This window comes from Brassica oleracea, chromosome C2 (assembly GCF_000695525.1).
Source record: "Brassica oleracea var. oleracea cultivar TO1000 chromosome C2, BOL, whole genome shotgun sequence".
NCBI classification, from domain to species: Eukaryota; Viridiplantae; Streptophyta; class Magnoliopsida; order Brassicales; family Brassicaceae; genus Brassica; species Brassica oleracea.
This window is the reverse complement of record NC_027749.1, coordinates 8,725,134-8,746,627: the sequence shown is the minus strand read 5'-3', so window position 1 is coordinate 8,746,627 and position 21,494 is coordinate 8,725,134. Positions and strand designations below refer to the sequence as shown.

The 21,494-nt window shown below is 37.3% G+C and overlaps 7 protein-coding genes across 10 annotated transcripts in view; 5 read left to right on the top strand and 2 right to left on the bottom strand.

Moving 5' to 3' along the window:
• Window positions 1-584, top strand: part of LOC106323364 — a 16,896-nt gene extending 16,312 nt beyond the window's left edge. Inside the window, exons 9-10 of the mRNA XM_013761504.1 lie at window positions 10-135; window positions 216-584. Coding sequence (XP_013616958.1) covers window positions 10-135; window positions 216-584 — 495 coding nt within the window. The remainder of the gene's footprint in view (window positions 1-9; window positions 136-215) is intronic.
• A 4,233-nt stretch (window positions 585-4,817) lies between these two features.
• Window positions 4,818-8,597, top strand: LOC106327484 (protein ECERIFERUM 3). Its single transcript, XM_013765644.1, has 11 exons — window positions 4,818-5,066; window positions 5,180-5,403; window positions 5,509-5,753; window positions 5,839-6,058; window positions 6,318-6,445; window positions 6,908-7,164; window positions 7,246-7,353; window positions 7,435-7,641; window positions 7,717-7,827; window positions 7,915-8,088; window positions 8,189-8,597. Exons 1-11 carry the CDS (start codon window positions 5,019-5,021, stop codon window positions 8,357-8,359), a joined length of 1,893 nt encoding a protein of 630 aa, XP_013621098.1. The 5' UTR covers window positions 4,818-5,018; the 3' UTR covers window positions 8,360-8,597.
• Window positions 8,598-9,223: 626 nt separating this feature from the next.
• On the bottom strand, window positions 9,224-10,893 carry LOC106325854 (tetraspanin-15-like). Of its 2 annotated transcripts, XM_013763904.1 has the most exons (3): window positions 10,682-10,893; window positions 10,207-10,573; window positions 9,224-9,660 (listed from the first exon to the last, which is right to left on the bottom strand). In XM_013763904.1, exons 1-3 carry the CDS (start codon window positions 10,819-10,821, stop codon window positions 9,301-9,303), a joined length of 867 nt encoding a protein of 288 aa, XP_013619358.1. In that variant the 5' UTR covers window positions 10,822-10,893; the 3' UTR covers window positions 9,224-9,300. The 2 variants fall into 2 exon arrangements, with proteins under 2 accessions (XP_013619358.1, XP_013619357.1); XM_013763903.1 differs by having other exon boundaries at window positions 10,207-10,893.
• A 1,507-nt stretch (window positions 10,894-12,400) lies between these two features.
• On the top strand, window positions 12,401-13,359 carry LOC106326874. Its single transcript, XM_013764823.1, has 3 exons — window positions 12,401-12,523; window positions 12,798-13,036; window positions 13,117-13,359. The coding sequence occupies exons 2-3, from the start codon at window positions 12,829-12,831 to the stop codon at window positions 13,326-13,328; spliced, it is 420 nt and encodes a 139-aa protein (XP_013620277.1). The 5' UTR covers window positions 12,401-12,523; window positions 12,798-12,828; the 3' UTR covers window positions 13,329-13,359.
• Window positions 13,360-13,375: 16 nt separating this feature from the next.
• LOC106326872 lies at window positions 13,376-14,856 on the bottom strand. Its single transcript, XM_013764822.1, has 4 exons — window positions 14,401-14,856; window positions 13,928-14,338; window positions 13,651-13,860; window positions 13,376-13,555 (listed from the first exon to the last, which is right to left on the bottom strand). Exons 1-4 carry the CDS (start codon window positions 14,854-14,856, stop codon window positions 13,532-13,534), a joined length of 1,101 nt encoding a protein of 366 aa, XP_013620276.1. The 3' UTR covers window positions 13,376-13,531.
• Window positions 14,857-15,435: 579 nt separating this feature from the next.
• LOC106326875 lies at window positions 15,436-16,690 on the top strand. Of its 3 annotated transcripts, none has more exons than XM_013764825.1 (4): window positions 15,436-15,535; window positions 15,681-15,866; window positions 16,040-16,079; window positions 16,432-16,690. In XM_013764825.1, the coding sequence occupies exons 1-4, from the start codon at window positions 15,533-15,535 to the stop codon at window positions 16,488-16,490; spliced, it is 288 nt and encodes a 95-aa protein (XP_013620279.1). In that variant the 5' UTR covers window positions 15,436-15,532; the 3' UTR covers window positions 16,491-16,690. The 3 variants fall into 3 exon arrangements, with proteins under 3 accessions (XP_013620279.1, XP_013620278.1, XP_013620280.1); XM_013764824.1 differs by having other exon boundaries at window positions 15,441-15,559; XM_013764826.1 differs by lacking the exon at window positions 15,436-15,535 and adding an exon at window positions 15,570-15,595.
• A 255-nt stretch (window positions 16,691-16,945) lies between these two features.
• LOC106326871 (eukaryotic translation initiation factor) lies at window positions 16,946-21,025 on the top strand. Its single transcript, XM_013764821.1, has 9 exons — window positions 16,946-17,366; window positions 17,958-18,029; window positions 18,112-18,219; window positions 18,310-18,507; window positions 18,593-18,690; window positions 18,776-18,863; window positions 18,942-19,292; window positions 19,381-19,623; window positions 19,701-21,025. Exons 1-9 carry the CDS (start codon window positions 17,193-17,195, stop codon window positions 20,685-20,687), a joined length of 2,319 nt encoding a protein of 772 aa, XP_013620275.1. The 5' UTR covers window positions 16,946-17,192; the 3' UTR covers window positions 20,688-21,025.
• The last annotated feature ends 469 nt before the right edge of the window (window positions 21,026-21,494 follow it).

The window sequence follows — 21,494 nt, the reverse complement described above, 5'->3', positions numbered from 1 at the left end:
GATGAGAAGTCTGAGAAGATCTACAATGATGTGGCAGCTCGTATTGACGAGCGTGAGACCCAGCTGGCGCAGGAGTCCGCCGACGGATCACCCGTCGTCTTATCCACAATAGAAGTGGATAGAATTTACGAGGAGGTAAATTTTATATAAATTTTTTATTAATTCCATTTTACTTTAAAATTTAAATTTTAATATATATTTTATTGTTTTTTAAGGTCGCTCCTAGGAAAAAGGGACGTGTGTTGGGGATTGGTTCCGTCAACGATGTTCCGAGAGCGACTTCCTCTTATGGCCAGAGACGGGATGATGAAGTCTCTCAGCTGCGCGACGTGTTGGAGACGACACAACATCAGCTGTCGTCGACACAAAACGAGTTGGCCTCGACAAAAACGTCGTTCACATCTCGTATGAGTGGTCTCGAGAACTTCTTGGACGTCATAGCGGCCACAAATCCGGAATGGGAGGCCATGTTCAGGACCATGAAACAACAAAACCCCATTCCAGGCGAGGCATCCGTGCAAGTCAACGAGGCAGATCTCTCGAGAAGGAGCGAGGAATTCTACGACGCGGCAATGCAGCATTAGTTTTCTTTTTTGTTATTGTATTTTAAAATTCAAAACTTATTTATATATTATATAATTTCATTTTGATTCGGCCAAAAAAAAATTTTCTATTCGATTTAATTTCAATTAAAATTTTATTAATAAATTAAATAAATATAATTTTTATTTTATTTTTATTTATAAATTCAGTAAATAGAAAACAAAGTAATTTCGTAGCTAATTCCCGATGTATTAACGAGGAAAATTAACGACAAAATCTCGAGGAACTATTAACGAGGATTTTACGTGGATTCGTTTTCGTATACTTTACGATTCTATTACGACGAATTACTTTCGTGTTATTTACGTTTTTATTACGACGAATATATTTAGAGGTTTTTGCGGGTCTTTTACGACGAATCCTTTTCGAGTTACTTACGAGGAAACACAACGACCGCATTACGTGGAAACCCCACGTGGTCTTTACGACGAAACCTTAATTCTTCTTTACGAGGAAAATATAACCTCGCTAATGAACGAGGAAATGGCGACGAATCTTCTCTTACGACAAACATATAACGACGAAACGCCTTTCATCGCCATTTCCTCGTAACCCTTCTTTTACGAGGAAATAACGAGGATTTTGGCCGTCGCTATACTTGTATTTTCTTGTAGTGAATTATTAAAACGTACTTTTGAAAAATAAAGTACAAAATATCATAGCATTATTAAATGAAAACTTTTCATAAATTTAAAAATTAAAACCTTATAACAATTTTATGTTTGTTCAAATGTCACTTTGAAAAAAAAAAGATTATAAAACCTTACAAAGAGAGGAAAAAAAACAAAGGGAGCAAGATATTCTAACAAAATAATCAACAATGATTTTACCAAAAAAATATAATCAACAACGAAACAAGAAATAATAATTAGCTGACAATTTAAAATAATTGATATATAGTATCTTGTGCGCATAATTATTAGAGCAAATATCCATCCAAAGATATAGAAAAGACTTTGAAAAAATAAATGCCAACTAATAATAAAACAGAAAAAAAGTTTTGTTTAATTAAATTATCTATCTAATAATATATAAATTAAAGTACTATGTATAATAAAATATTATGTTAAATATGTATTAATATGTTAAAAGAAAGGAGAAGGAGAGGTGGTAGAATCGAATTTGCATTCTGCTGGTGAAAATGACAAGTTACGTAACCACTAGCCTAAAGTGCTTTATTTGGAGAATTTGGTGCCCCTAAAATTTAAAAAATCTATGGTGCCTAAAGCCCATGTTTCACGGGCTTTAGTCCAGGACCGGCCCTGTGTATATGACCACGGTGGACACTGGAGAACCACATATGGCTCAGCGCATAAACTCAGACCATGCTTAATCCAACTCGCAATACATGTACACAGGGTAGCTCAACATGCATTAGAGAAACCTATAATAATATGCAGATGTCTTGTAACCGGATTAATAAAGTAAGTTAATATATATATATATTCCATATAGTACCATTTTTAGTTTTCAAGTATGCCAATTTTGTATACTTATCATTGTTATCAACTTATCTGTCTAATCGTTTATAGGTTTTTAAGAACATAAATTTATATTTATGTGTGATAACAATTTTGTAAAATGTTTTTCCATTTTTCTTATAAACACTCATTTTATCAAGTGGTTTCCTTTTCAGAGTCAGTTGGAGTTTCGTTGTGAATCTTGTGATACAAGATCAATAAAGAGACATCCAAAATATTTTTGACGAGCACAAAATGAAGATCAACAATATGCTCCGTATCTTTTGTTACTTTCATCTACATTTTCAGTTTGAACAAATGCAGTTTCCTATTATGGGGTTTCTACACTTTTTGGATGGTTTTACAAAACGATAAATCTAAACCCCTTCTTTCGATATTCCACCTTCCTGTCTATCCTATAAGAAGAAGGCCACACATGTGTGTGTATATCAGTGTTTAAGGGACTTATTTCAACACATTCATATAATTTGTTAATATATTATGTATCATAAATAAACCATTGATTTCGTCAAAAAAAAAAAAAAATAAACCATTGATTGGTCAAAAAAATAAAAAAATAAAATAAACCATTGACCACTACGTACAGAATGATTACTTATATTTTTTTTATGAATTTTTAATTTAAAACTAATCACACATAGCAATGATTTTTATTCAATTGTTTACTGCAAAATATATGATGTTTTGCATGGAGTGAGCTAATAGCTTATGTTTTTACCTTATTGATTTTCAATTTCGTTAACTACCATTATTTCTAACACCGACATAATTAATTCTCTAATTCATGATTTTACAAATTTTAAACGGAAATAATTGTATAATTAAAAACTATTAATATTAATTGTATAATTTAAGACCACTATATCCAGTTCGATTGCTTGGACCGTATTGATCCATAGATTTTTCTTATCAAGGCATTAAATGGCTGACATTATATAGCTTATGATTTATTTTTTGACTAGTCTTTAGATTTGAATTATTTGATTCTTTTACTCTTGGCATTTATATGAATCTTAAATCCTGACCCCTATTAACATTTTTATAGTACCACTATTGTACGCACCCTATAGTAAATGTTGTCCAAAGCAAAATTGATTCTTCTTTTTTCGGTTTGGTTTTCGTTGTAGAATAAAATTTATATTTCAAAATAAGTATCGTTTTATAATTTTAATGCAAAATTTATTAATTTTATATTCCAATTTTTTTTATTAATGATGTTTTCATTTAGTAAATATACAAAATTAGAAATTTGTATAATTAGTATGTCCAAATTTAAAATGATAATTAAAATAAAACGTAGAGAGTAATTTTTTTTTTTTGGCTAAGCTACTCCTGGAATCCTAGATACTGAAGGTAAGTGTAAGACCTTTTACCACTTCTCTAAAAAAAACTTTTGTCAAATGATGCTTTTATACACGTGATATATTTTAGGCGCTTAAAACTTTTGTTGCTAAGCTTTAATTAGTGTACGTGACATAAACGCGGATTAATTTGTGGTTTGAAAAACCATTAAAAGTTTAAATAAATGTTAGAAAAGTAGAAGAAGAGGACAAGTTGAATACAAATGTGAGTATACGAAGAAGCCACCGAGGGCAAGATCTGTAACCATCGCCGCTTCAACCGTAAACCGAACATTAAATGCGTGTAAGAGAGTTATATAATCCAGCTGTGAAGCTATGCCATTGTATCAATTGGTTATACTTCTGTGTCGTTAAGTATTAAAAAAAAAAGATATTCAAACAAATAACTAAAATAGTTACAAGACTGTTCAACATTTTTAATTACAAAAAATCTATATTATACTAATGTTTATTATGATTATGTCCATAATGAAATACACGAACCTATAGGCTATAGTGATCTATTTGGTTTGCATGTATGATTGTTTTTGTGGCCATTTACATTAGGAAAACAATGCAAACATTTCTGATTTACATTGGTTCCGATATAAAATTAGATATTTGTACATAAATTTTGATAAAATATATTAGTTTTATATATACTATACAAAATTTATTAGGTATTTATATAATTTCAGTTAAAATAGTTACATTTATTTTATATGACAACATAGTTATTTCTCATTTTCTCTATTAATTTGTTGAATTAAAGTTTATTAAATTGTAAATTTACTTTTATAAATTATTTAAAAAACTGTTAACATTCCTTTTCACGCTAATAATGACTATTATAAATTGTAAGTAGTCATTATCAAAAAGATATTTTAAATGTTGGCGTTTTGTTTTAATGGATGTGAAATTTTCGTTTCTCCATTATAGTGATATTGTTGTTTATTGGCCTCAAAATTCCTTTTGTGACATTTTTATGGTTTGTTATATATATTTTTTAAGATTTTGTAAGTTTTAATAAAATGAAAAGATTGAATTATTTCTCCGGTTCTTTTAGTTGGAGCAAAACTAAATAACTCCAAATTATAAACTCGAAATAAAAACATCAACTGTTCATCAAAGTAAAAATGTTGATACCAAAACTACACTAGCATGTGAATGTTGTACGATTGAGCAGAGTTAAAAGTGATTATCACTGAATACAGTGGTCAGATTTTGATTGCTGTAAGAGTTTTATTTTCAGGTGAAAACTATTTTCTTCACAATATTGATTAAAAAAATTAGTGTATTTAAATTTCATTATAGAGATATAAAAAGAACAAATGTTGGGGTCTAGTTGGCCCTCCTAGCTTCAATGCTTATACTATATAAGTAAACAAGGCTCGAGACTCTCAATAATGTCACACAACTAGGCTTTGGTTAAATCTTTCAACGAACTTAAGAACCCCATCAGTTTCTCTCTCTTTCTCTCACTTCCACAAACAGAGCAACATCTTTTTCTCAGGATTGCTTGAAACCTGGAGAAATCTTTAAGGTTATAGACCAATAAGAGAGAGAGAGATCTGAGAGTACAAGAAGCCGAAGAATGGTTACTTTATCAGTCTGGCCTTGGGAAAGCTATGGCAATCTTAAGGTTTTTTTCTTTTTCTTACAGAACTAAAATTTGATCAGTTTTTTTTTCTAAAATTTGGTTTCATCTTCTAAAACTCATATTGTTTTTGTGTTTATTTTTCTCTATCTATGAAGTATCTTCTATACGCTCCTTTAGCAGCACAAGTAGTGTACTCATGGACATACGAACAAGACTACTCGAGGGCTCTATGGTGTCTTCATATCCTCATCATCTGTGGACTCAAAGGACTCGTTCATGTCCTTTGGAGCGTTTACAACAACATGCTTTGGGTGACCCGCACTCTAAGGATTAACCCTAATGGTGTTGACGTTCAACAGATTGATCACGAATGGCACTGGTACAGAACCACTTTTACTTTTGTTTCTCTGTTCTTGGTATATGGTCTTAAACACTTTCAAAACCACCAAAAGTTATCGTTTTGATATGTGGGTTCTTATTACAGGGACAATTATATAATTCTGCAAGCAATAATAGCGAGCATGATCTGCTACATGTCTCCTTCATTGATAATGATGAACAGTATACCTCTCTGGAACACGAAAGGACTAATCGCATTAATTGTGATACATGTGACTTTCTCAGAGCCTTTATACTATTATCTTCATAGATCTATACATCGCAACAACTACTTATTCAGGCATTACCACTCTTTCCACCACTTATCTCCTGTTCCACATCCCATGACTGGTAAAAAAATTCACTAATAACTAGTAATAAAAAGGAATGTTTCTTTGGTTTTTTGTAATAACAATCTTTGGTCTGTTGGGTGCAGCTGGAAATGCGACGTTATTGGAAAACCTTATCCTATGTGTCGTAGCTGGAGTTCCTTTGATTGGTTCTTGCTTGTTAGGTGTTGGATCAACAAGCTTGATCTACGGATACGCTATCATGTTTGATTTCCTAAGATGTTTAGGACATTGTAACGTTGAAATCTTCTCTCACAAGTTATTCGAGACTCTACCAATCCTACGTTATCTCATCTACACTCCAACGTATGTTGTTCACGTTTATCTTATTACCCTTTCTGCCAAGTACTTCACATGTCATATTTTTGCGGATTTGGTTAGATCTATTGGCTCCATACACCATAAGTTTTCCAATAAAGGCTCTCTAACTTATTCATTGAATTTTACTCTAAGAAGCAAAGATTTCTATAGTTTCTAGTTGTATATATATTATATAATATGATTTTTACTTGTGATGAATTTTGAAATGTTTAAAGTTATGATTTTATTGGTGGGGATTATGCAGGTACCATACTCTGCATCATCAAGAAATGGGGACCAACTTTTGTCTGTTCATGCCTCTCTTTGATGTTTTGGGCAACACACTTAACTCAAACTCATGGGAACTCCAAAAGAAGATTCGTTTGGCTTCAGGTAATAATATACCAAAACTATTACTCCTTCCATTTGCAAAAGTGTCACATTGACGAAATTGTAAAACATACAATTAGATTTTTATTTAATCTACAGTTATACAATTAATTACGTGAAAATAATTTGAATAGAAATTTATTGGAGTACTTAAAATAACATTGGAAATATAGAATGTTACTCTTCTTGAAACGAAGAAAAATCTTAGAATAATACTTTTTTGAAACAAAGTGAGTCTAGACAAAGAGTACTAGACTAGTTGAATAAATTTGGCAGCAATACCAAATAGTCTAAGCCAATTTATGAGGAGTTATTAGTAGAGTGTGCTTAGTTGGTGAAACCAAAGTGGGGTGGTCAGAGTCAAGGATGTAAAGCCAAAGACTTGAAAAGACAATAGTATCCCTTCCTTGACTGCAAAGTTACAGTTTTTGTTTTTTGAAAAACTGAATTGATCTTTGTGTGCAGGGGAACGGAAGAGAGTGCCGGAGTTTGTGTTCTTGGCTCATGGGGTAGATGTGATGTCGGCGATGCATGCACCGTTTGTGTTCAGATCGTTTGCTTCGATGCCATACACGACGAGGCTCTTCTTGCTGCCCATGTGGCCGTTCACTTTCATGGTGATGTTAGGCATGTGGGTTTGGTCAAAGGCTTTTCTTTTCAGCTTCTACACCCTCAGAAACAATCTTTGCCAGACTTGGGGAGTTCCCAGATTCGGTTTCCAAGTAATGTCTCTGTTTCTTTCTACTCCCCTTGAAAACAGAGAGAACAGAGTGTTTTACAGAGCATTTTCCTCTGTTTTGCAGTACTTCTTACCGTTTGCTACACAAGGGATTAATGATCAGATCGAGGCTGCGATTCTGAGAGCTGATAAGATTGGTGTTAAAGTCATAAGCTTGGCTGCTCTGAACAAGGTAAAAGTTAGTAACTTCTTAGTCAAGTCACTTAAAACTTAAAAGGTTACTTATTTTTGTTATGTTTTTGTTTGTTCTCAGAACGAAGCTTTAAATGGTGGTGGGACGTTGTTTGTCAACAAGCATCCTGACCTTAGAGTTCGTGTGGTTCATGGGAACACTTTAACCGCAGCAGTGATTCTCAATGAAATTCCAAAAGGTGTGGAAGAGGTGTTCTTGACAGGAGCCACTTCTAAGTTGGGAAGAGCCATCGCTTTGTACCTCTGTCGTCGTGGAGTGAGAGTTCTCGTAAGTTTTCTTACTAATCCTTAACGAACTAATAACATTGTCTCAAAGTCTAACAGATGTTAAAACAATTTACAGATGTTGACTATGTCGATAGAGAGATTCCAAAAGATTCAGAAAGAAGCTCCGGCTGAGTTCCAAAACTACCTCGTGCAAGTGACCAAATACAACGCTGCTCAAAACTGCAAGGTAGCGTACTGAGTTCTAACTGTTTTTCATTTGGTGTGTTAACGTAAATGTATTGACTTTGGGGGTGTTTGAACTATGTATATGCAGACTTGGATCGTTGGGAAATGGTTGACACCAAGGGAACAGAGCTGGGCTCCTGCAGGAACGCATTTCCACCAGTTTGTAGTGCCCCCAATCCTCAAATTTAGAAGGAACTGCACTTATGGTGATCTAGCAGCTATGAGGCTCCCTAAAGATGTTCAAGGACTAGGAACCTGCGAGGTATAAAGAACCGTTTGGTTACTAATCAAGTCTTATTTGAGTGTTTATTGTTTTAGTCCATTAGGCTAAACTCTTAAGTGTGTATGTTGTGTTGCGGCAGTACACAATGGAGAGAGGGGTGGTGCATGCATGCCATGCGGGAGGAGTGGTTCATATGCTGGAGGGTTGGAAGCATCATGAGGTTGGAGCCATTGACGTTGACCGTATTGATCTGGTGTGGGAAGCAGCCATGAGACACGGCCTTAGCTCTGTGTCTTCACTCACTAATTGAGTGCGAAGAGACCCTTTTGTTTGTTGTCTATGACTCTCCCCAAGATTGGCTATTCTTTGTACAGATGAAGGATGCAAGCATGGAAACAAAATGTAGAATTTCACCTTATGTTATTGTTCACCTTTTTATTAAAGCAGCGTCCCTTTTTATTAAAGATGTATTCCACTTTTTCGATCTCCCTAATAGTATTTATATGTGCACCTCATTTCCAAGAAGCTTTAATAATCCAGCTTGATCACTCCTCTGTTGGTAGTTTAGGACAATAAAAGAACAAAGTAGCTTCATTGTGGCTATCCTTTGTTACATTTGATTTGGTTTCTTGCTCCCTCCTCTTTTTATTAGACGTCGTTTTAAAATTATGCACATATATTATATATTAAAAAAACATTTTTTTTAATATTTTCTAAACAAAAACATCATCAATTATTTTTTTAAATAATTTAACTAATAAAAAAAGACTGCAAAATACAAATAGTCATATAATATGAAAATTAATAAATTTTACATTTAAAACTAGAATGTTATCTAATTTAGAATAAATTTTTTTTAATAAAATGTCATCTATTAAAAACGGAAGGAGTATAAAGGATGGGAGAAAATTGTGCGGAAACATATGAATAAATACAAAACAACACGGAAATTTAACATGGTTTTCAACTGCTGCATTCACATGCACATGCAAAATATTAGACCTTCCCATCCGTGTTATATAAGACCAATGACGCTTTTAAATTCTAACCTTCAAGTCCCGTGCTTCAAGTCCCGTGGACTCAAGAACTTCCTTTTGAGTTATGAATCAAACCATTGTTTGTACTTTATTTCAAACACATTCTTTACACTAAACCGAACAAAGAGACAGAGAGAAAGGATGAAGAGCTAAAGATCTGCTTAAAGGAACACCTGCTTGAGTACTAAAATGAATACAGAACAAATGAATTATTTTACCACATAGAACTCTCCACCTCCATGATGATTATTTGACCCTTGAATCTTTCCCAAAAGGTGGCCAAGAAGATCAAGAGGTGAGAGATGAGAAGAAGAATAGAGATGACAACCAAAAAGACACCAAGCTGCCACCATTTCCTTCTTAGAGATCTTATGAATCCAAACTTGCAAGATCTACAATCATAGCACATTATGCTCCAATCGTTCCTCCATAACTCACAGTCGCTTAGTATTCCGCCCATCCCACCATACAGCACATCCGTCTCCAATGGTGGGCCCTCTTTTTTTCTTCTATACCAAAAGGTCGCGTTTAAAGCATCCATGTTACATGTCTCCGGCGGCATACAACATCCATTCTGCAACAACAAAAAAAATCAAAACACTTTTGTAAACTAATATACATGCTTAAAGATGGAAAATGGTCGTCTCAAACTATTTGAAAATCTTGAACAAATGTTTCACAAAACGTCATGTACATATGTAATGTTTCATGTTTGGTTCAGCCTAAATTTGCCGAATTAGCCCGAGGAGAGTACGGTTTGGTTTGGTATTTGGATATGTCAGTTTTTAAAAATCCTACCGAACTTACCTGAAGTTTTTTATTTCAGTTAGATTCGGTTAATTCAGTTAGTTTGGTTAGGATTTTTGGTTATAATTAATATGGTTTGGTTGTATTTTTTGTGAAAAAATGAAAAATCGAAGTAACCCATTGCCAAACCAAACCAATAACCATTTTTAATCTACCGAACCGAACCAAACCAATAACCAAAACTGAAACGAAAACCGAAATTTTCTGTCCGGTTCGACTCGGAAAAAAAAAATCCCAAGCTTAGGTATCATGTAAGAATGAACCCGTTGCACTTTATGAGATCAAAGTATGTACATATCTATCATGAACAAACCTTTATTGGTGGCATTTTCCTTCTGTTGTAAGGTTTCTCTTTAGGATATTGGTAAAAAAGCTCGTTGCATGCTCCTTTATCGTAGACACACGATTTGATATTGTTCCAATTAACATCATCCATCACTTTGAGCTTAAACCACCTCGCAGTCGCCGGAAACCGCCTGCTCTGCATCTCATTGACTCCTGCGTACGCCAAACCCATGAACATCATTAGCAAAAGAATCACCACCATCACCACGAGTGCGGGCATAGGAAACTTCCTTCGGAGAAAGAGAGCCGCGTTGCTGACGACGAACACGGCAAGGAGACCGACGCTAGCGAGCGTCTGGACACGTGGGAGACCGAGGATGTCTTCGCATTCGTAGCTGCGCATGTAGAAGAGCCACACAGCGTAGCCGAGGAGTGTAAGAGAAAGAAAGAAGGTGAAGATTGGAAGAATACCGATGGCACAAAGGTTTACGATCGTAACCAACATTCCAATGGGTGGCTTGTCGCTTTGTGACTCCATTTGATCGGAGCTTTTGGTTTCTAGCTCATTGGTTGTTGCGGTGGCTGTGGCGGTTGCGGTCGAGGCTGGTTCCTCAATGGGTACTACTTGGACATTATCAGCCATGAAGAGAGTTATAAAAAAGGTCTCTATGGAGGTGTTAAGTTTGATATGAGGAATGCATATATGGAAAGGAGGAAGATTATAAAGTATAGGTGTGTAAGTGAGTGAGTGAATGTGTGGTGGGTTTTACAGTCAAATGTAAGTTGGAGATAATTAAGGATACTTTGATTAAGTACAACAGCTGATCCTGTCCGAGAATTTTGTTATTTTTGGTCATTAAGCTCTCAATTATCCAAAAGTCTAGTCTTTTGTTTGTGTGTGTGTGTGAATTATTAGAATTGAAGGTAGAAGAACCCTTTATATTCATGGAGATTATTAGCCCAAAAATGCGGAATATTACAAGATCGAGTTTGATGGATATTTGTAGTAGATTACAAAATCCAAAAAAAACAACAAGTGCTTTTAACTTATTGTCTACAAATAGGAGGAAAACATATTTCTTACTATTTTAGGACAGCCGAACCAGTCGTCCATAAACATTAATTTTTTAAAAAAATTGTCTGTCTAAATTTGTTTTCTGAAGCTTGCTCAGATTTTCAACCTGGTTAAACAAATTAATTACAAAAAAAAAGTAGTTTAATGAAATTCTGGGGCTCATGAAAAGCCCAATAAAGTGCATATAGAATGGGACAAGTCGGTTCTCACAATCTAGTAGCAATCTATGTATTTTTGTTTCACTAAAAGAAGTTTCAGTACCAGGCAAACTCTTAAGCTCATACTAACTCAAAAAAAAAAAAATTCATAAGAAAACAAAGGTTAAATTCGGTAAATGCTGCACGCATGCGTTCGCCGGCAAATCAAACCAAAATGAAATATTTTTTTCTTGGCCGACTCAAAAATCAGTTTAGACATCAGCCTAATTAGTAATCTCATATAAAGTGACTAACATCCTCTTAACAATTGAACTAGGGCTGGGAACTTTGATCAAACCAAACTCGCCGAACCAAAAAGTTTGGTTTTCTCTTAGTTCGGTAAAAAAAAGTTATTCTTTTGTTTTGTTTGGTTCAGTAATCGGTAAGTTCAGTTTTCTAAAAAAAAACTAAAAAGTACCCATTTTAATCAAAATTCCGAACTGAACCGATCGAACTAACCGAAATCCGAATCGAAATAATCGAACGAACCTAACCAAACTAACCAAAATACAAACCGAAATAACAACTAACAGAAATTAACTAATTTTTGATTTTTTTTAATTTAAACCGAAAATTTAACCGAATTAACCGCAAAACAAAAACTTTGGTAAAATATTTTAGGACCAAATTAACCGAACCAAACATAACCGAACTTTTTCGGTTACTTTGGTGAAATTTTGACCGACCTAAACTAACATAATTCTGAACTAACTGAGTTCCGAAATAACCGACCCGTACTATCCGAATAAACCAGACCGGCATGCCTAGATTGAACATTGATGAGAACTCTGTTTTTTTGTAATCCCTTAATTTTTTTTTAATATACATGGATATTCTGGCCTCCACATAAGTGAATCTAGATTAGCCTCGTGTTAGCAGCCTACGTTTTCAGCCTAGGTGTCAGATCCCCTTAGTCACTTAATTAAAAAAAAAATCTTAGTTATGTGGAGATACATAGATACGAGTTGTCGATTATAGCTTGTTTAAACATATATATTTCACTCCAAAGCAACAGCAGCAGCAACATAAATCCCTCCCTTTTCAACACTGTTCGTTGATATACACCACCACAGGTTCTTCGATTTCTCTCGTCCAACTCTTTCCTTCTCTTTTTTTTCGATTTTGATTTCTGATAAACGTCGTTTGATTGATTTCTTCATTGCGATCCATAAAGTTTCGATTTTTCTTTGTGGGTTCTAATGGTTCCTTGGGTTTGAACCCTAATTGTACTTTGCTTCGTAAACGTAATATCTTGTTACACAAGTTTCAACAGCCTAACACAGCTCCTTCTCGCATTATACAAAGTCAAACGTTTTTTCTTTTTAATTGTTTGCTCGACCGTCTTAGATTACAGAAGTTTCGTCGACTTGTGCGAAACATGGATTCAAAAGGAGACGATGGAAGTAGAGAGATGCTCTTGAAGCTTCAAGAGAAGATTGAGAAAGCCACTTCTGAGCTCAAAGCGTCAGGATCATCATCTGTTTCCACTTCATCTCATCATCTTCAAAAGCTCTCTAAAGAGGTCCAGCATCTTCTCGAGAAGACTGCGAACGCTCAGGATCCGAGTAAACCGCAGATTCGCGATGGTAATAATCTATTCAATACTTGAGTGAGAGCTATCTGCTCTCTTCTTATGTTTGAATTTTTTTTTGGGGATTTTTCGCAGAGCTTGACAAGGTGTTTGATGCTGAGGAAGTTGGACACTCGTGCGATTTATGCGACAGAGATCTAGCCTCTGATCCAGAACGACCTAATGCTTCTTTGCGCAGCTTACAAGGAGCGTGCGTGCTGGCTTGTGGTCATGTCTACCACTTCAAATGTTTGAGAGGCACCACTCTTGATCTTGATAACCCTTCCTGCATTTTCTGCAACAGCTAACTAACATGACATCCTAGCCTTTGTGGACCAACTTTAGATACTTCATGAGAGATTTAAAGATTTTGTTTTCACAATGCCAATGGAGTTACATACAAATCTATCAGTTTCTTTTTACATCCTTTTAAGTTCCTCTTAGAAGGTTTACGTAAACATACAAATGGGTCTGTATGGGAAACTAGAACCACTCCCAGGCATTGTAGCTTCTAGATCCAGAAGTGAATCATTGCCTGCACAAGAAACAAAACAAAATGTTCAATACGTTCTGAATATTATTCAGACATCTCTCACCAAGTAGAAGGAGCGTAGAAGGAGCAGTGATTACCGCTTGAATTGAGTTAAGGGCTGGATCCTCCTCAAGATGAGACACAGGTTGAGTTTGATGCAGTTCTGATCTTAAGCTTCTCATCTCTGACTGCATTACATTGAGCTGATCTCGAATCTCCTTAAGCAAACTCATATGTTCTTCCTCGATGCTTGGCGGCGGCTTACTCAATTCCCTTTCGTAATTACTACTCACCATCTCCCCTCTAACCTGTGATTCCTTCTACGCATTATTAGCACTTGACCAATTTGTTCTAGCACATAACATTATCACTTACATTTCTTTCTTCGATTTCCTCTTCTTCCGAGATGATTGTAAGGCTTTCCTTTGTCCTCGGAACCTTGAAGATGTCACGGAGATTCGGAGACGAAGCATCTTTGGCAGCAGAGAATCTATCAGGGTTCTTCATCCTCTCCATTATCGAACTGACATCACTCTTGGCTGACTTGAGTATAGTATTGCTGACCTGTGAAACCAACGCATGGGACATAGACTTGCGCCTAAGCAAAGGCCATTTAGACTCCTTGGGAGAATCTCTTGTGTCTGAAATTTCTCGAACATGCTCGTCTATTCTCTTCATCTCTTCCCAGTAAGCACTCAAGTCTTCACCAGGAGATAAAGAACTGTCACCATTGCTATCAGACAGAAGCAGGCTCCTTCTCTCACTGCTCATGCCATCGAAAGGACTCTGCAACAGACAAGATATTGAACTCCTCAATCTCTCAAAACATGAAAAGAGAAAGCTTTTACCGATAGATTACGCTTCATCTTCCTCACACCACGAGAGGTATCGCCAAAGAAGACGAGATTTTGCGGGAACTTGTTCTCCACGACAGCTGGATCAGAGATCCCTACGCTAAGCAGTTTACATCTGTAAGCCTGAACCTGAAACTCGAGAGACGCGATCTCCATCTCCTTATTGTAAATCAGATCTTCGAAGAGCGTCAGAGAAGTCTCCGCGTGGCACATCTTCTCCTCCGCCATCCTCTTGTACTGACTGGTCTCCATCTCCAACGCTGCTTTCTCTCCCTGGAGGCGCAGGATCATCGACAAGGCCTCAGAAGCAGCTGATGACGAGGCTTCGCGCTCATCGTCAAGCTCTTGACTGATCTTCTGAAGAAGCTCTTGCTGCGCCCACATTGTTTCTCTGACCCCTGAGGGTTCTCCGTTGGCTCCAAACCCTAGACTCATCGTTCTCTCCACCATCCTCTATCTCTCTCTCTCTCCGGATTCACTTAATGAGATCAGAAAACAAGAGACGACGAGATCGAGGATGATTCGAAATTTAACGCGGTTTAGGACAACAACTGTAAGCAAAGCTAAAGCAGTTTAGTTTTGTCCACTTTCAGCACTTAAATACAGTCACGTAGGCCCATTAGCCCATTTCGAATAATTAATCAGTTGAATGGGTTAAAAGTACAAATCAGATTAATCAGGGATAAGAAGTTTAAAATCCTATAAGCCGCGGGGCCAAAAAATTAAACTGTAAAATTGGCGGGTTGAGCCGGCCCGTGCAGTAGTGCAACGCATGGGCGACTCTTGAAAGCTCAGATAGCAAGCTATCTTAACGGGCCTTCTCCCTCAAAAAATAAAGTTAATATCGTGTGACCCGATGGGCCACATATCAGATATTAAACTGATAAGAACAGATACTACACTTGATCTTAGCCAAAAGGCCGAGAAAGGTATGATTTGGCGAGTCCCTTGGCATCTTCTTTTATACTGCTTCTCGTGCCTCCCATGTTTGTTTCGTTACCGATGTGGGAGTTTTAAAGAGTTAGATATAAGAAACACTCCGTCTCTTTTAGCGGGTTCGTGACCGACAATATTCTTAAACCTAAAAGTCAAACAAGCCACCAATAAAAGAAGCCAGTTTCTTGCCATGGTATTACATACATCTTTTTACTTGGTTGGTTTCATTCTTTGTTTTTATTTAACTGGGAAAGTTAAGAGCTTTTTGAGCTGAGAATTTGAATCTGGCCATGTTGGTTATAGGGTATTGATTAGTGTGCGTTGATCTTGTTTTGCAGGCAATGTATATTCGTGTGAAGCGCACGAAAGCCACTTACTTTATCCAATGCGATCCGACCGAGACTGTTTTGGATGTGAAGCAGAAACTGTTCACCCTCATTGAGCAACCAGTTAGTAACCAGCGTCTGGTCTTATTGTCTACTGAAGAAGTATTAGAGGATTCGAAATCTCTAGCTGAGCAGAAGGTATCAAACGTTTGACTGTTGTCTCCTCATATATGTCAGTGTTAGAGACTGAATAACCATTGTTCAGTTCTAAGGAAGAGCTATCTTAATCATATAGACACTGCTTCCGATTGCATATTTTAAGAAAGTTGTGGTTGTGACTTGTTTGCTATATTCATTGTTTTGTTGTTCAGGTTGAGAACGATGCAGTCGTGGCTCTGACTTTGAGAAAAGGTTATACCTCATTTTTTCTATGCTCCTTATAGTAACTATGTGAAATTCAGCAACTTAGTGGCATACAGGTAACACGGACCACTCGTAATTGAATATACATTTAGGTTAACTAGTAACCACAACTATTCTATATGTTTGTGAACCAACCCTTCAAACTCTAGAGATTTGTATGGAGAGTTGCAGTCTTTCTAAACCCTTTTGTGGCTGGATGCTGAATCTGATTCCTGTTTGTATCCCATCAGTCTTATATTTAGCCTAACATTGTTACACACAACTGTTTGAGGATATGGTATTTGCATTCGTTGAATGTATGAGTGACATGATTAGTCACGTCTCATTATTTCTTGTGCAGATGATAACGAGTTCGAGGATGTCGACATTCCCCGGCCTGCCGACTTCTCAATCTCATGAAGAATGTAAACTCAGGAGAACATTTGCATCAACAGGAGAAGAGTATATTATTAAAAACGCAAGGAGGAGTTTATAAACGCTTTAAGTTGTTTCATTTTATCTCTGCGTTGTGTCAACAAATGCCTCTTTAGTTTGTTACAGACAGTTGGTTGTAATTAAAGATACTGAGATGTGGAACTGCAACTTGCAAGATTACTAGTTCTCGGTGAAGTCTTTCATGATTAGAAGAACAAAGTGTACTTGTTGACTTGCTGGTGGTGTACGCGAGCCAGGGCAGCTCCATTCACCTTTTCACATTGTGCTAAGGCTAAACTAGAAATGCTTAGAAGTATAATGACGGAAAAACCAATGTATGTTAGGTGACGGAACTAAAAACAAAGCAAGGACACAACAGTAATTTTAACAGACAAAAAAAAACAAAAAGGCTATATGGTTCGGTAAGGAAAAAAGAGAGGAAAAAGACGGTAATAAAGAGAAGGGATTGTGTCTCCTTCTCGACTTCTTCTTCTAATCATCTCAATCTCTTCTTCGACAAGGAGAGAAAGAGAGACAACGCACACAAAAGCCGATCTCTTTCCGTTGATTCTCTTTGAATCTCGGATTCAGCGATTCATCGTCGCTGAGAAGAGCTTCTTCTATCGTTTCGTTGTTCTTTTTTGTTTGGAGATTTTCGATCCGATCTCAGGTGTTATAGATCTCGGTATGCAGCAGGGCGATCAGTCGGTTTTGAGCTTGAGACCTGGTGGTGGTAGAGGAAACAGAATCTTTGGTTCCTCATCCTCTTCTTCGTCCATCTCCTTTGGATCTCTTTCCTCTTCCGATCTACCTCTCCTTCGTCCTCATGGCGGTGCTCCTGCTTCCTCTTTCCCCTTCAAGGTACCTTCTTTTTTTTTTAGCTTCCCCTCTAGATTCTGGATCTAGGGTCTTCTTTTTCTCATGGGATTTAGTTTCTTTTTTGCCGAGCTTATGTTGGATATTAGATGAGCCCCGACCACATGGAATCACGTGTCTGCAACATACATAATTAGCTACTGTATATTACTTCAGCTAATTAGTGTGTTGATTTGCGAGTTTCACTGCCTTGTGTAATAAAATTACATCTGAACTCATGTTGGATATTGGATGCTTTCCGACCACATTAGAATCATGTGTAATTAAACTTCATAAGTAAGCGATTTGTGTTGTCCTGATTCTTAGTGGCGCACGCAAGTATGTGTAGCTGCTGTAAATATGGACGTAAAACGATATGTAGGCTTTTAGGTGGGCATTATGTTAGCTGCTATCTGCTCATAAAGGACCTATTGACATTTCTTTTTATTCATAATCATCTTAGCCTAAGAATTCACGAATAATTCATCTCTTAGTTATGTACTTAGCATTTTTGGCTCTTTTCCTTTGTGTTTTTTTTTTTTGTTTATTGAGTCTTCGTTAGTGAAGATTCATCCTCGGTTATGTTTTTGGTTTCAGGGTGGAGACTCGAGGTTCGATGGCCGTGAACGTGTGAAGTACACCCGTGAACAGCTTCTGGAACTTAAAGAGGTGAGCAGAATCAGGGCTGGTCTTGTTTGAGCCCTTTTTTTTTTGTTTATTTGAGGTTACTGACGTCTCTGTATATTCACAGACCGCTCAACTCTCTGATGAAATTCTGAAAGTCAAACGGGAAACTGAACTAGAACTGTTCGGTGAGGAACAGACCTGGGCACGTGGAGAAACTGTCGTAAGCAATGTGGTATGTTTTTTTGTTGGAACATTATTTTTCTATTTTTTCCTCCAGTAGTATCATGAGCTCTAACACAGATCTGTTATCTTAATGCTCCAGGCTCCAGTTCAATCCGCAAGTCGCTTCTCTGAGCCAGACACTCGCAATTGGCGCAGCCGTTTACCTGCTCAACCACCACCCTCTGGGGAGGAAAGATCATGGGAGAATCTCCGTGAAGCTAGAGATTCCAGGTATGTTGAAGCAAACCAATATAATCGTCAAGGCCAACCTAGGGGGCAAACATCATCCAACCAAGGGGTAATTGTTTAATAAATTAATGTGTTTTTTTCTCTCCTATATCCTTGTCATTTTACTTTCTTACATGTATATCGTGTGGAAGCAGGGTGGACCAGCTCCTGTCCTCGTCAAAGCTGAAGTAGCCTGGTCAGCTAGAAGAGGAAACCTTTCTGAAAATGAACGTGTCCTGAAGACTGTCAAAGGGTAATGCCTGTTCTAGACTTTACTGTCGACATGGAATCATTATATCGTGCTTGCACACTGACAAACAAATCCTTTTCTTATCTAGGATACTGAACAAGCTTACCCCTGAGAAGTATGATCTTCTCAAGGGCCAACTCATTGACGCTGGCATCACATCTGCTGATATCCTGACGGTGAGTATAAGTAAAGTCTTGTTTAAATCATCCAGGTTCTTCACGTAGCTAACGAGTGTTGTTCTCTTTCATTTGTAGGGTGTGATAAATCTTATCTTTGACAAAGCCGTCCTTGAGCCGACTTTCTGCCCAATGTACGCTGAGTTGTGCTCTGACATCAACGACAAGCTGCCCACCTTCCCACCCGAAAAGCCTGGGGGTAAGGAGATCACATTCAAGAGGGTTCTGCTGAACATCTGTCAAGAGGCGTTTGAAGGCGCTTCCAATCTGAGGGAGGAGCTTAAACAGATGAGTGCTCCAGATCAGGAGGCTGAGCGTAGCGACAAAGAGAAGTTGCTGAAGCTCAAGACTCTAGGAAACATTCGTCTGATTGGTGAGCTTCTAAAGCAGAAGATGGTTCCAGAAAAGATTGTTCATCACATCGTTCAGGTTAGCTCCCACACATTTTCTTAAAACATTTTTTGTTTGCTTTGGTAGTATATGTGTTAACCTTTTATTATCTTTTTCCTGAGCATAGGAGCTTCTGGGGGCTGATGAGAAAGCGTGTCCAGCAGAGGAGAATGTTGAAGCTATTTGCCATTTCTTCAAAACCATTGGGAAACAGCTTGATGGAAGCATGAAGTCAAAACGTATCAATGATGCGTATTTCAAACGCCTGCAGGATCTGTCAAAGAATCCTCAGCTGGAACTGCGTCTGAGATTCATGGTTCAGAATATCATTGATTTGCGCTCTGATGGATGGGTTCCAAGGCGTGAAGAGGTATCTAGCCTTCAAAATCTAATGATTCAATTTTAAAAGTTACTTCATTGTTTAACGGTTCTAGTGTTCTTGTGCAGATGAAAGCAAAGACTATAACAGAAATCCATTCTGACGCTGAGAAGAATATGGGTCTCCGACCAGGCGCCACTGCAAACATGAGAAAGGGTATGGCTTCTAGTAGTGGGCCTCTGAGTCATGGCCCTATCTACCCTGGAGGACGACCTGGTGCAGGTGGCTTGATGCCTGGTATGCCTGGGACGCGAAGGATGCCAGGAGCGCCTGTGGGGGACAATGATAACTGGGAGGTACCCAGGACAAGGTCAATGTCTAGACGCGACGGGCCAGGAGGATCTCTGCATTCTCCAGCAATGGGCAAGTCCACCTCAATGAACACGAGGCTGTTGCCTCAAGGAAGCAGCGGGTTCATGAGTGGTAAGACAAGTGCCCTGTTACAGGGCAGTAGTTCACGCCCAGCAGAACAGCCGGTTCAGCGAGCTGCACCTGTGGCTGTACCGGTTCCGGTAGAGAAACCACAGGCCAGTGCTGCTCCCAAGTTGAGCGAGGAAGTTCTCAAGAGCAAAACAAAGTCGCTTCTCGAGGAATATTTCGATCTCCGACTTCTTGATGAAGCTATGCAGTGTTTGGTGGACCTTGCGTCGCCTTCTTATCACGCAGAGTTTGTGAATGAAGCAATTACTCTGGCCCTCGAGAGAAACCCACCTGTTGTTGAGCCCATCGCTAGTCTATTGGTGTATTTGCTATCCAAGAAGGTGGTCACACCCAAGGATCTTGAAACTGGGTGCTTGATGTTCGGTGCTATGCTGGACGACGTTGGAATCGATCTCCCCAAGGCACCAAACAACTTTGGTGAGATTGTTGGGAAGCTGATTGTTGCTGGTGGTGTGGATTTCAAATTTGTTAAAGAGGTCCTTGGAAAGATGGAGGATGATAGGTTCCAGAAGGCGGTGGTTGATGCAGCTGTGCGCATTGTGGAATCTAGCGAGCAGGGGAAGTCTCTGTTGGCCTCACAGGCTGCAGACGTCGAGGCTTGTCGGAATCTGTAAAGGAACCAAGGCCTTGTGCGATGAGTGTTGTGTGTGTTGTAAGCTTGAAGGACAGAACTCAAAGATAGTTTCCAACAAGAAAACTTGTGGGAGTTTTGGTCTTCTTTATTAAGCTCTTTTATTATGACATTATTCTCACTTCTTTGTGTTGTTGTGGGAAGGTGTTCATCTCCTTTTTTAGTATTCTTCTGAAACTCTTATCCTTTACTTTTTTGACCTTTGCATTTTTGTTTTACGGTCTCAGATAGTGTTCAGTTGATTGTTGTTCAGACCTGAGACCCCTATAAACTTTGTTGCTTCAGATATTTACATTGGAATGTTTGATCATTTGTGTCTTTCTCTTAGATGAGAGCCCAGATAAATTGAATCGCCCGAGTATTTGTCATTCTGAAGTCTCCCGACAATTTTTTTTTAAGATATGATATTTTGGATTTTGGAGGCTTGCAGATCTCCTTACGTTCTTAGTACAAGATTTTGTATCTCTTAAACTTTTAGTTTTAATCAATTTCAGTTGCCAAAAAAAAAAGAAAAATAAATTTTGGATTTTGGAAATTATTGGAATCCAACCAAATACAAACTTGTTATTTAAAAACTCAAATTTATACTATTATTTATGAAATAATTTTGCTGATTTATCATCTTCTCCATAATTTTAGGATAAGTTATTAATTTAATTACTATTATTATTTAAATTTTATTTATATATATGTATTTATCATGATATTTAAGATAAATATATAATCAATAAACATTAAACTATTCTACCGACATATATACTATTATTTTTAAAATATATTTACTATATAT

Bases quoted from the DNA above. Each gene is read 5' to 3' on its own strand.
- LOC106327484 (XM_013765644.1), top strand. From the start codon at position 5,019: ATGGTTACTTTATCAGTCTGGCCTTGGGAAAGCTATGGCAATCTTAAG. The intron at 6,059-6,317 runs GTATGTTGTTCA...GGGATTATGCAG, and splicing joins TATCTCATCTACACTCCAAC to GTACCATACTCTGCATCATC. The intron at 7,165-7,245 runs GTAATGTCTCTG...TCTGTTTTGCAG, and splicing joins TTCCCAGATTCGGTTTCCAA to TACTTCTTACCGTTTGCTAC.
- LOC106325854 (XM_013763903.1), bottom strand. From the start codon at position 10,821: ATGGCTGATAATGTCCAAGTAGTACCCATTGAGGAACCAGCCTCGACC. The intron at 9,661-10,206 runs GTTTGTTCATGA...TTGTTGTTGCAG, and splicing joins GGAAAATGCCACCAATAAAG to AATGGATGTTGTATGCCGCC.
- LOC106326874 (XM_013764823.1), top strand. From the start codon at position 12,829: ATGGATTCAAAAGGAGACGATGGAAGTAGAGAGATGCTCTTGAAGCTT. The intron at 13,037-13,116 runs GTAATAATCTAT...GATTTTTCGCAG, and splicing joins TAAACCGCAGATTCGCGATG to AGCTTGACAAGGTGTTTGAT.
- LOC106326872 (XM_013764822.1), bottom strand. From the start codon at position 14,856: ATGGTGGAGAGAACGATGAGTCTAGGGTTTGGAGCCAACGGAGAACCC. The intron at 14,339-14,400 runs GTAAAAGCTTTC...TGTCTGTTGCAG, and splicing joins AGATGAAGCGTAATCTATCG to AGTCCTTTCGATGGCATGAG. The intron at 13,556-13,650 runs GTAATCACTGCT...TTTCTTGTGCAG, and splicing joins CCCTTAACTCAATTCAAGCG to GCAATGATTCACTTCTGGAT.
- LOC106326875 (XM_013764824.1), top strand. From the start codon at position 15,533: ATGGTATTACATACATCTTTTTACTTG. The intron at 15,560-15,680 runs GTTGGTTTCATT...CTTGTTTTGCAG, and splicing joins TACATACATCTTTTTACTTG to GCAATGTATATTCGTGTGAA. The intron at 16,080-16,431 runs GTTATACCTCAT...TTTCTTGTGCAG, and splicing joins GGCTCTGACTTTGAGAAAAG to ATGATAACGAGTTCGAGGAT.
- LOC106326871 (XM_013764821.1), top strand. From the start codon at position 17,193: ATGCAGCAGGGCGATCAGTCGGTTTTGAGCTTGAGACCTGGTGGTGGT. The intron at 18,030-18,111 runs GTGAGCAGAATC...GTATATTCACAG, and splicing joins AGCTTCTGGAACTTAAAGAG to ACCGCTCAACTCTCTGATGA. The intron at 19,293-19,380 runs GTTAGCTCCCAC...TCCTGAGCATAG, and splicing joins TTGTTCATCACATCGTTCAG to GAGCTTCTGGGGGCTGATGA.